The sequence below is a fragment of the Eulemur rufifrons genome, chromosome 15, assembly GCF_041146395.1.
Source record: "Eulemur rufifrons isolate Redbay chromosome 15, OSU_ERuf_1, whole genome shotgun sequence".
NCBI classification, from domain to species: domain Eukaryota; kingdom Metazoa; phylum Chordata; class Mammalia; order Primates; family Lemuridae; genus Eulemur; species Eulemur rufifrons.
The window spans coordinates 107,423,415-107,435,992 of NC_090997.1; the positions used below are offsets into that span (position 1 = coordinate 107,423,415).

The following is a 12,578-nucleotide window of genomic DNA, read 5'->3' on the forward strand; positions in this document are numbered from 1 at the left end:
ATTCTTCCCTTTCTCATCCAATAATTTTACTAGAATGTCTTGGTGTTAGAGATTTGGACTTAATTTTCCACTGAGATTATCTTTCAACATGTAATTTCAAATGTATACTTATTTCAGGAAACTTTTCTGAATTATACATCTTATTTGGATCTATTCCTTTGATTTTATTTATTTCTTTAAAGATGTCTATTATACACACACACACACACACACACACACACATATATATCTCTATAAAAATGTGTGTTGGATCTTCTTTGTCGGGTTCCTGTATCTGTCACTTCCACTCAAATCTTTTTCATCTTGTACTAATTTTCTAGTAGCACATCACCATAAATTAAATGTCTTAAAAACATATTATTATATTATAGTTTTGTATTTTAGAAGCCCAAGATGGGTCTCACTGGGCTAAAAATCAAGGTGTCAGTGGGCCTGCACTTCTTTCCAGGGGGCTTATGGGGCAAATCTGTTTCCTTCTCTTCTCCAGCTTCTAGAAGAAGTGCACATCCCTTGGCTCAGGGCCACCTTCCTCCACCCACAAAGCTAGCAATGTCCCATCTCTCGGGCCATTCTTCCACGGATACATCTCCTGCACACCACCCAGGAATGATTCTCTACTTTTAAGGACCCACGTGATTAGACTGGGCTCGCCCAGATAAACCAGGATAATCCCTCTATCTTGAGATCTTTAATTTAATCACACCTTCAAAGTCACTTCTGCCATGTCAGGTTACCTATGCACAGGGTCTGGAGACTAGCGCGTGGACATCTTCAGGTGACCACGTTCTGCACCACACATCTCTTTTAGTATCTTCCTATTTTGTCATCTTTTCTCCTAATGCATTATCAGTTCTGTTTATCTGCACTTGCGTTTCTTTTTCTCTTCATTTTTGAAATTATTTTTAAAATTCTTTAATTGTTTTCTGAGTTTGTCACTTTCTGTGTTTTTCTAAATCTGATGTATGTTTTTTTCATATCTTACATCATTTTAGATATCTGTTAACTTATTTTAAAATATCAGATTATACTTTTCTTCTGTTTTAGAGACATGGCTTTCTGTCATGATTTATTGTCTATAGAGATTGTTTCTTACTCTCTTTTAGTCTTAAAATGAGTTTGTATGGGATTGGGCCTTAATTTTTTCTGTTATTTATCTTTATGCAATACTAGTCTTATTAAACTTTTAGAAGGAAAGACTTATTTAGGATAGTTTTCTAATTTCATGGCTCTATTCCCTATTCTGTTGTTGATTCACCTCAAATTCAGTAAAAATCCAATAGGTTTTTTTCAAGGAACTTGATAAGCTGATTCAACATTTTATCTGTATGAGAAAAAGCCCAAGACTAGCCCAGGCATTCCTGAAAGCGGAGAATAAAGTGGAAGATCGCCCAGCAGACGTCAAAACATATCACACAGTTTTAGTAATTTAACACTGTGTTGTTAGTGTAGTTACAGACAAACATACAAACAAAACAGAATGGAGAGCCCAGGGAAAAATCCTGACATATATATGAAACCGTGATTTATGCTAGAGTCAGCATTGTAGCTACATGGGTAAAAAAGGGACTACTAAACATAAATAATGTTAGGATAATCGGTTATGCATGTAGAAAAACCGGAATTCTATATTTCCCGTACTCATACACAAAATATTAATCACAGAGAAATTAAGAATTCCAATATGAAAAGCAACACTTTAAAACTTTCAGAAGAATACACACAATAATCTTTATAAATAGTAAGTTTGGTTTCTAGATACCATTCTCCACTAATAGGGATCCGTAGAGAAATGGCTGGTTCCAGGGCTGGGACAGGAATGACAAGATGAACCTGAGCATCTTGCGCCAGACAGTGGGAACGTGCTCAGAAACAATGAGAGCTGTCAGAGCACAGAGGGGCCGGAGGAGCTCCTGCTGGGAGAACCCGGGACCCCCTGAGAACCAAAATAAATAATGAGAATACTGGACCATAACTCACTGAATAAAATAAAATTCTACAAACCAAACTTATATAAATAAATAGAAAAAACAAGAAGGAAATGCTCTTCCTTAGGGTAGAATGCCAACTAACAAATGTCGACGTGATCATGGAGTAAAACAAAACAAGACAAAACAACAAAACCTCACCCTTTTGCAGCCATTATATTATCTGATTAAAAACCATTATCAATGGATGCTATCTATATTAGTTCTCTACTGCCACATTACAAATTACTCCAAAACTTAGGCGCTTACAACAATCTATTATCTGACAGTGTTCGTGGGTCAGGAATTTGGGAACGGCTTTGCTGGGTGATTCCAGCTTGGGACCTCTCGGGAGGTTGCAGTGAGACGTTAGCTGGGGCTGAGTGATCTAACGTCCCCGAGACGCTCACGTACGTGGCTGTCAGCAGGTGGCCTCAATCCTCCCCACCCATGCCTCTCCACAGGGGCTCCCGCATCCTCATGACACGACAACTGGCTTCTCTTGAGCAAGTGATCCAACGCAGCAGGTGGAGACACTGCGTTTCTTTGTGACTTAGCCTCAGAAGTCACACTCCATCCTATCTTCAGCATCCTCTTCACGCGGGAGGAGACTACACAAAGACGTAAGTATTGGGACATGGCATCTTTAGGGCCATTGTCCTAAAGGATGGCTAGCAAATGCTAAAATCGGTGGAGAAAGGTTTGATGACGGAGAGGATATCTGCACAGTCTCAGTGTGTCTCCCCACAAAGAGAAAATAATAGTTTTACAATGAAGAAATCTCACAGCCACCACTTAACCAAGCGGTCAAAATCTGTATCAGCAATTATGGGACAAACTGACATCATGTGCTCCTCATCTGATGACTGAGGACACATCACTTATGTGGTATTCCTGCTAACAATGCACAGTGTAAGTCTAATCGTGAGAAGACATCAGATGACCGCTAGCTGAAAGGCAATCTACAGAACACCTGGACTGTGCTCTTTGAGAACCACATGTCCTGGAAGATGAAGAGAGGCTGGAACCACTCCAGGTTAAAGGATGCAACAGCAACACGACCAAGGATGACTGTGGACTGAACCCTGAGCTAGGAAAAAACACTGCTATTAAGGACATTATCAGAGCGGCTGGCCAATTGTGAACATGAGCCATAGACTGAATACCAGCAGTGGCACGCTCACCAGTGCACACTGATGCCTGAGAGCTGACTGCCAAACACGACAGAATTTATTGAACTGGCCATTAAGCTGCTGGTAACCTGGAATCAGCCATGGTGAGCCACCTACCATGGGAACTGGCAGATGACATGAATCAGGTCCTTCCTCCCTCCCTCCCTAGCCAGCCTACCGGCCTGCCATTTGATAATGTTAATAACACTCCAGCAAGGTTCAGTCTCCCGATTTTGGTAATTGTACTGTGCAAGGCAATGAATGGTCTTATCCTTAGGGAACACACAGTGACGTATTTAAGGGCAAAGGGACCTGATCTGTACAACTTAATCTCAAATGGTGCAGGATGAATAGATCAATAGATCAAAAGATAAAAATAAACTGATCGATAGATAAAGCTAATATGACAAAATTGTGACACTTGGTAAATCTGAATTAATATTTCTTTGTAGTATTCTTGCCCCTTTCTGTAAACTTGAAATTTTTACAAAATAAAAAGTTAGAAGAACCTCCAACACTTAATGCCCCCTGGGTTATTAAGTCTGAGAAACACGACTGACTTGCCCACAGTCACACAGAACGTGGATCTTTGGTTCAAAGCTCTCATGACACCTTGAAGTGCCCTTTTCTCAAAGATTTTAAAATTGCTTTCAACTTGTTATGATAAAGTTAATATCTGAATATTTTAAAAATAATCTATTACATGTAAATTTTCCCTTTAAAGACTTAATTGTTATTTTATTTCCTTTTTGGTTTCAGCGTTGCAAAGTTTTGCCAGATTATTCTGAATTCCGAGCTGCTAACAAGAGCTGGCAGTCACTTGACCAGGCAAGAAAGAGGAGACATTAGCAGGCAGAGGGAATTTAACCTGGACCAAAAGACCTAGCAAAAGGAGGCCAAAATGTTGATAAATTGCACTTACATAGCAGTAATAATTGGGGTAATATTCTACAGTGGGGTTTCTCTGCATCAGCTTTACTGACATTTGGGGCCTGATAATCCTTTGTTGTGGGAGGCTGTTCTGGGCAGCGTAGGATGCTTAGCGGTGTCTAGACTCTACTGCGGGATGCTGGTAGCAGAGCACACACTTAGGGCAATACCCCACACCCCGTTATGGGCAGCTGGGGGCTGGAGACTGGCCCACCCAGTCCATTGCAGTTACCAGTAACACCAAGATGGACCACTTTGGTGACTTCACCACTGCTACTGTCACCTCCCACATCACACCAGCTGCTCAGGGGCCTGAGAACCTGCCCACACACTCAGCCCACTGCTCTAACTACTAGCTGCTGAGCAAGCCACCTAAAGCCCAAGGACTGGCTCTCTGGGACACACTAACACCACTGCCAGTGTAAACTGTTCTGGGGCCTAAATCAGGTCCACTCAGCCCACTGCTGCCACCACTGGGGCCAAAAGACTAGCTCAGCCACTGTTCAAGTCCCCAGCAAAACTTCACCACAGCTTCAACTAACAACTGTTCCTTAAGCCACCAAGGAAATTACAGATACCACTGACTGTGTGTACTATCTGTAAGAAATCACACGAAGATCACACTACCGCAGATACCCAAAATCGAAGACAAAGTGTCCTACTCAGCCAACAACAAGAGACCAACTGCTTGCTCAGAGACGATTAGTGAGTGTCACATGGTGTCTCAAGGAGTTTTAAGTAGATACTCAAAACCCTTGAGCCCACAGCAATGGGGACAGGAGGTTACAAAATTATTATATTACAGTATTACAGTATGCACTACAGTTAATGCAGTTATGATTTAATACTGAATCTCTACATTTGTTAACATTTCTTTTGACTGGGAATGGTGCCACGTACCGTGTCTGTATTTGTGTGCATAAGTTTTGATAAATTTCTACTTTTTATAATGGATTTGTGTATTTTAATGGTATCAAATGATAAAATAGACTAGTACTACTTATATTTTATGCATTCATGACATATCCAACTTTTTATTTTTTTACCATTTCTAGGCTACATGGTTTGTCTTTTTCAAACTGTTGCAAATCTCCAAAAAAAATTACCATTATAGTTATACAAAAAACCCACATGTGAGTGGACTTTTGTGCAGCTCAAGCCCATGTTGTGCAAATGTCAACTGTACAAGACATATGTCTGGAAAGACGCATCTTTCCAATTTAAAAGATGCTACCCTTGGGGAGAAGAGTTGGGCGAAGCAGGAAACTTCAACTGTTACATTTTTACTTTATATATACCATTTGTATCTCAAACGGTAATCTGCAGACCACCTGCATTGGGAGAAAATGAGGATTCCTGAAACCCTCTGCAGACCCAGAAGTGAGACTCTCTGGGGGTGGAGCTCTAGGACCCACTGTTTCCTCAGGGGCTGCCCAGTGATTTCTCCTGAAGTCCCCACCGTGGGTCCGCAGAGTGGGAGTCCCACCGCTTCCCCTTCTTCCCCAACAGGCAGAGCGAGAGCAGCACAACTGCGCCCGCGCGTCCCCGGCCCGCCACCCAGCAACAGGGGACTTGCACTGTGTGCGCACACATGTACACAGACACGTACATACATACACACGAACACACACACACGTACAAAATATGTACACGCACAGCACACATGCACACACGCACGTACATGCACATGTACACACACACACACCTACACAAGTACACCATACACACGCATACACATAAACACACGTACGCTTATACACCCGAACATATGTACATACATGCAAAATACACATGCACGCACACAATGCATGTGTACACGTGTGCATATACACGCGCACACGTGTGTACACCGCACACACGTAAACATACGTATGCTCATACACTCGAACATATGTACATGTACACACATATACACAACAGGTATACACAAGTGTATATACACGCACACACACGTGCACATGCACACACGTGTGGAAGCCAGGCACGCAGCACGCCCTCCTAAGCCGCGTTCCCCTCACCCCCCTGCAGTGAGCACCTGGAAGGTTCTAAAATCCTACATCTTCCACCTCCACGATCTTCCATGCCCCACCTGGCCTCTCAGGGGTTCCTCCTCCACAGGCTCCTTCCTACAGCCGGCGCGGCCCAAACGTGAGCTCGACGTACGGTCCCGTAGCGCCTCGCCGCGGCCGGCCGGGGCAGCGCACCCCACCGCATCGCCCCGCCCCGGAGCGCGCCTCTGCGTCGCCCCGCCCCCAGCGCGCGTCCTCCCCGCCCCGCCCCGCCCCCGGAGCGCGCCTTCGCGGCCGGCTGCGTCTTACGCGCCCGACGCCCCGCCCTCCGGCGTGAGGGGCGGGGTCTCTGCGCACCGCCCCAGCGCCGAGCGGAAGCGCGCCGGCCGGCGGCCGTTGGTGCGGCTTGGGCGGTTGTCTTGGAGAAGCAAGATGGCGGCGACGGCGGCCGCGGTGGTGGCGGAGGAGGACACGGAGCTGCGGGACCTGCTGGTGCACACGCTGGAGAACAGCGGGGTTCTGAACCGCATCAAGGTGGCGCAGAGGCCGGGGGCCTGCGGGGCGCAGGGCTGTGCGGACGGCGGGCGTCACAGCGGGCGTCACAGCGGGGCGCGGGGCGCGGGGCGCGTTGGGGAGGCCCCGCCGAGGCGAGGGCCGCGGTGGCCCGGGCTGCTCGTGAATAGCCGGGCGCGCGGGCCGGAGCTGTGGCCTCAGAGCGCGGCGCGCGGGCTCAGGGTTGCCCCAGGGCCCTGTCCCCAGCGCCGAGAGCGGCGGGCAGGGTGGCCGGGTCGTGGGGTCGGTCGCACGCAGCCCTCTGGCCTCCGTGCCGGGAGGGGGGGTCTGAGCGGTCGTTCCTCGGACGTTCGCAGTTTGAGCGGCGGGAAAGCGGGGCCTGTAACGGCCTGCGGGGATCGGGGGCTCCGGCAGCCTCTCCGACCTCCGCACCTGCCACTCGGCCTCCTCGGCCTCCTCGGCCTGTCGCTGGCTTTTAGACCGTGTGGATGGTGTCTACAGAACTTACCTCGTGTGCACTTCTTGTCTTGAAAATTGTCTCGAAATAGTAATTTTTATTCCTTTACCTTTTTTTTTTAAAGGCTGAACTCCGAGCAGCCGTGTTTTTAGCACTAGAGGAGCAAGAAAAAGTAGAGGTATGAAATCTCCAGATTTTAATATGACCTTATTCATTAATGCTGAATTTCTAATTAAACACCATTTGAACAATGCAATTTATGGTAGTGTATGGCTAGGGATAATTTTAACTATTAAGGGTTATGTTACTATTTGGGGAGAACCAAAATTATTCTCTTTTAGTGTCTCTTTTGAATTCTTGGTAATCTTAAAGTTTAGGTACCAGAGTAACTCTGGGACCAATACTAAACTGAAACAAAAAAGTTCCTTGAAAAAATGGTTTCATTGTCAATGAGTTAACTAACTGCAGGTTTGCTCAGAACCTTTAATTAACATACATTGCGAATCCCTGTGAGGTAGGGAGTATATGCTATTTTCCCCCAAATTGTCTGACCGCTCAATTATTTAAAAACATCACGATCTTTCTTGTTTCCCAAAGTCCAACCACTTCTTTGCATTTAAGTGCATAATTTAGCTTTTTCTCTCTGCTCCAAATCCCACCAACTATCCTGAGTAAATATCTTGGAACTTGTCAACAAGAATCACTCCATAATCAAGGTCTTAAACTCTTACTCTATAACAAATCGGTCTCCTATCCTCCCATTTCTTTAGACCTGTATATTATACTTGCTCTTTAATTCCATCAAACCCTTCAGTTCTTTGCTCTTCCTGTGTTTGTGCAGGCATCAGTCTTCTCTTGGCTGCTTTTTGTTCTGGACCCCATAGTTCATACTTCAAAAACCCTAACTGCCTTGCCTTTCAGTCATTCTTGGGCTGGAAGAAATCTTAATGGTCATTTAATCCAACAAATTAACGCTCTTTCCTGTTTGTGCATATGCATCTCTAGAGAAAAGTTACCCAACCGCGTGGATTGCTGATGTTACAAATTGTTGCATACCAACCTCGCTAGGTCCTGAGCAGGCCTGCAGCTCTGCTCTTCATCCAGCACCTCCCACCACAGCTGCATGTTGGCCTTCTGTTATCCTCCCCCGCTCCTTCCTGGACTGTTGGTCTGTCCGAGCCTCAGGGAAAATGGAAGCCATAAGGTTCTAACATATTTTCCTTCCCCAGCCACCAATCTTTCGCTCGCCTCAGAAAAGGCTTACCTGTGTCAGCGTTTATCTGTACCTCTTTCCTTTCTGCTTTAGTGGCAGGGGCTCTGTCTTGTCGAAGAATAATCACTTTGTCTAGGTTTTGCCTTCCACACACCCTCATCTCCTTAGTTATCTACTGTATCTTTGACCTCTGCCTTTCTGTTGGCTCCTCTCTTGAGCATGAAAACATGTTTAAATCACTCCTAAGAAGAAAACTGTTTCCCTTTTCTCTTATTCTGCTTTTACTACCACTCTTTTTTTTCCCTCCCAGCCACATTTTGAAACAATGTGCATGTTTATTCCATTTCTTATATTTCTGGCTCCCCTTAACCCGTAAAATCTTAAATCCACTGCTGTTACTCCTAAGCAATTTCTTTTGCCATAGCCAAGAAGAATTTTCTAATGGAATATACTTTAGTTCTTTCTTATCTTAGTTGATCATTGTGGCATTTGACATTCTTAATTCCTGTTTCCTTCTTGAAAATCTCTCTTGACTTTTGGGACCTTTTTCTCTTCTTTCTTCTTTTCCTTTTGACCACTCCTTGGTTTCTTTAGTTTGATCTTTAGTTTGACCTTACTTAGACTATTGATGCACTATCCTGTAGCTCTCATTCTGTATTCTCTTATTGGTGACCTTCAGCTAAACAGGAATCTGAGAGTTTCCCAGGCCTGCTCTTCTTTCTACCTGCTCAGTTGTCAGCTGGCTCCGTGTCTGTCAGGTCTGTACCTGAAGTGTCTCTGAAGGGAGGGTTTTGTTGCCCACTTTGCCTGTGTTTATTTCTTTTCCAGATTGCTGTACCCCCTTCCTGCTCTCCAGTCTACCCTTTGCTGGTGTCCCTCACCATCCCCCTAAAGTCCTTTCTCCACATTGCTCCTGGATTGGCTATTTATAGTACACATCTGATCTTGTCCCTCCATTTTCTTTAAATGTTTCAGTTGACCCAATGTCTTAAAATTCCCTGGTCCAACCTACCAAGGACATTTATAATCTTTCCCCTCCTTATCTTTTAATTACTTTGTTGAGGTATAATTGACCTACAATAAATGGAACATATTTAAAATGTATAATTTGGTAAGTTTTAACAGTTATGCAGCTGTGAAATGATCACTACCCATCAAGATAGTGAACATATCCATGACCCTCAAAAGTTTCCTTGTGCCGCTTTGTAAACCCTTCCCAAACATTTTTAAGACCTATACGGATGGAATCATACAGTATGCACCTTTTTTGGTCTAGCTTTTTTCATTCAGGATAATGGGTTTGAAATTCATTCATATTGTAGTGTATAGTGATAGTTCATTCCATTTGATGATTTCAGGATTAATGGATCATTTCATTAACTGATTGATTATATGGATATGGCAGTTTGTTTAGCCATTCACCTGCTGATAGACATTTGGGCTGTTTCCAGTTTTGGAGCGTTGTAAAACTGCTGTGAACATTCATGTACAAGTCTTTGCTTGTATCTGTGATTTTTCTTGAGAAAATATGTAGGGGGAGAATGACTGGATCACATGGTAGGGATATTTTTTAACTTTTCTAAAAAATTACCAAACTGCTTTCCAAACTGGTTGTGCCATCTTGCAGTCCCCTCAGCAGTGGATGGTGCTGCCACTATACCAGTGATTCTTGTGGGCTGCTTGAAGAAGTTACCGTGTGCTGTCTGCATTAGCCTTATTCTGAGCAATAATCAAAGTTTGATGTACTAGAAATATTTTTTGTATTTATATTCAAATAAATATATAATTACAAAACAGAGTTGGCCTATGGGCTGCATAAAATCATCTCATATACCACGCATAAACTGATAACTGGACTCCTGTTCATCGTCAGTGTACTATAAATGGTAGATATCTAAGATGATCAAATATCAGACGTCACATATTTGAAATAATAAATGGTTGTTTGCATAAGTTACTTTTATTTAACATGAGTTTTTGAAGATATTCTAGCTTCAAAAGCAGTTTAGTAAGCAATTTATAAAACATTAAAAATAAGTACAAATGTTTATGGTTTCGTTTTATTAACTTTGAGAAATTAAATAGTACAAAATAATAAACAGTTGTGGAAAAGATTTAATAAAACCATAATTTTATGGATTACCATGTACGTATTATTTATATTTTTGCAAACAAATTAAACTTTAATGTACATTTTGTACTTTTTAGGATAATCACGTGACACTTAAAATATTTCATTTTTTTTAACAGAACAAAACTCCTTTAGTCAATGAGAGCCTGAAAAAGTTTTTAAATACAAAAGATGGTAAGTTGTTCAACTTGTTCTTGTTTATTTTATCTGTCTCTTTGAATCTTTACACTGCTTGGGAGAAATCAGGAATTTCAGGATTTTTTTTAAGTCTACAATTCTTATAGGTCCTCATTTTAAAACAATATTTCATTGTACAACAGTCACATTGCTATTAAATATTTTTGATCATGGGAAATTGTTGACTAAAGACAATTTTACTCTAGAAAGTAGAACACTGGAGTTTGTTCGTGAAGTGTTACGTTGTCTTACACTTAGTTCATACTGATGATCCTAGAGAAACAACTGGGAGATGGGGATTTTCAATACTTAATCACATTATTCAGAGAAGAAATTTGTAATTTAAAAAATTTAGAAACCTCCTCTCTCCTGTTATTTTAGTGTGTCTTATTTCACAATGTTAATAAAAGATCTTCAGAGTTCCTACAGGTTTGCTTACCCATCTTTTTCTTGATCTTTGTAGGTCGTTTAGTGGCTAGTCTTGTTGCAGAATTTCTTCAGTTTTTTAACCTTGACTTTACCTTGGCTGTTTTTCAACCTGAAACTAGCACAGTAAGAATATGATTTTTACATCTATCCTATTAAACCTTTGATACAAATGAGTTAATACTAAGCTGAAAATTAATAAAATTTGACAACTTATAGTTTCTGGCATACAGATTATTTTTTTCTAGTTGATTATCTGTTTTTCTTAAAGACCATCTGAGCTGTCAGGTAGCTGGCTGGCTCCAGCGTCACTGCTTCCTATAACTTGAAAGCTTGCTAATGAAGGAGCGTGACTGTAGAGTTAATTTTAGTATGATGTTAGATTGCACCTGTTGATGGAGACTTTGAAGATGAGGCTCTGTAAAAGAAATAGGTATAATTTTTCAAAATGGACATTTCATTAATTAGAAAAACAGTCTCTGAGTTTAGAGATGTTTTTAAGCTCTGGAAATATTTTCTTTATTCTCTGAAAATACTTTTGGTATAATTTTGTGCATCTATATCTTATTTTTTTCCTAGTCTCAAGGTCTCGAAGGTCGAGAGAATTTAGCTCGAGATTTAGGTATTATTGAAGCAGAAGGTACTGTGGGTGGACCTTTATTATTGGAAGTGATCAGGCGCTGTCAACAGAAAGAAAAAGGCCCAGCCAGTGGGGAAGTAAGTATAATCCTATGTTATCTTTTTCTATTTTAATTATTGCCTACTTAGGTCAGTCATGCAGACTAGTGTAGTCACAGTAAATCAAGATTTACATGAAGAGAGGATATTCCTTGAAATATACTCAGATTATACAAATGCAAATTTTAATGAAAATTAGAAATGTGCAGTGTCTGACACTGTTGTATACCTGTTCTGGTTATTGATCCTCAGAGTATTGGGTTTATAAGCCAGACTGGCGCAAATCCCAGCTTCTCACTGACTAGCTGCGACCCCTCCATCCCCTCCTGTGTGAAGCAGGTGTACCAGGACCCGCCTCCTGTGGGTGGTGTGAGGCTTCCACACGTGAGCTAACACACGTCAAGTGCTCAGAATGGCGCTCGGCAGAGAACACACTCAACTAACTTACTGTCATTTTAGTTAAATATGAAAGGGCTGGTTTAGAGACTAGTTGATAATTACTTGACTTAAAACCTTTTTTAAACTAGGCTTAAAACTAAGCTGTTGATTTTACTTTGAACTGTTTAGAAATAATTTCAGACTACTACTATTTTGATTAATAGTTACTTTTCTTACTCTTGACCTTTCTTTTTGGAAATCTTGTTAATGAGATTGATGATCTGACTTCTGTTGACATACTTTAGCATTACATAAAGGTATTCTGTTTCACAGACGTATACAACATCTGTAACTGTTCCAGATACCTGTGTTAAATGTGTGCTTTTAGACATACAAACTTATAAGTAGGAATGTGGAGGGTTATGGGCCTATTTATTTGGAGAGTCTCAGAGTATATATTCTGTTAGAGTCTTTGAAAAGTAGTAAAGTTGCCTGAGTACTCATTACATGTAAGACAGGGTTACTGTGTG

General features: G+C 42.0%; 1 protein-coding gene across 2 annotated transcripts in view; it reads left to right on the top strand.

Annotated features, from left to right (window-relative positions):
- Window positions 1-6,507: 6,507 nt before the first annotated feature.
- The window catches only part of CEP43 (centrosomal protein 43), a 36,097-nt gene continuing 30,026 nt past the window's right edge, over window positions 6,508-12,578 (top strand). For both annotated transcript variants that reach the window (XM_069487760.1, XM_069487761.1), the window contains exons 1-5: window positions 6,508-6,609; window positions 7,170-7,223; window positions 10,509-10,563; window positions 11,030-11,118; window positions 11,572-11,709. In XM_069487760.1, coding sequence (XP_069343861.1) covers window positions 6,508-6,609; window positions 7,170-7,223; window positions 10,509-10,563; window positions 11,030-11,118; window positions 11,572-11,709 — 438 coding nt within the window. The remainder of the gene's footprint in view (window positions 6,610-7,169; window positions 7,224-10,508; window positions 10,564-11,029; window positions 11,119-11,571; window positions 11,710-12,578) is intronic.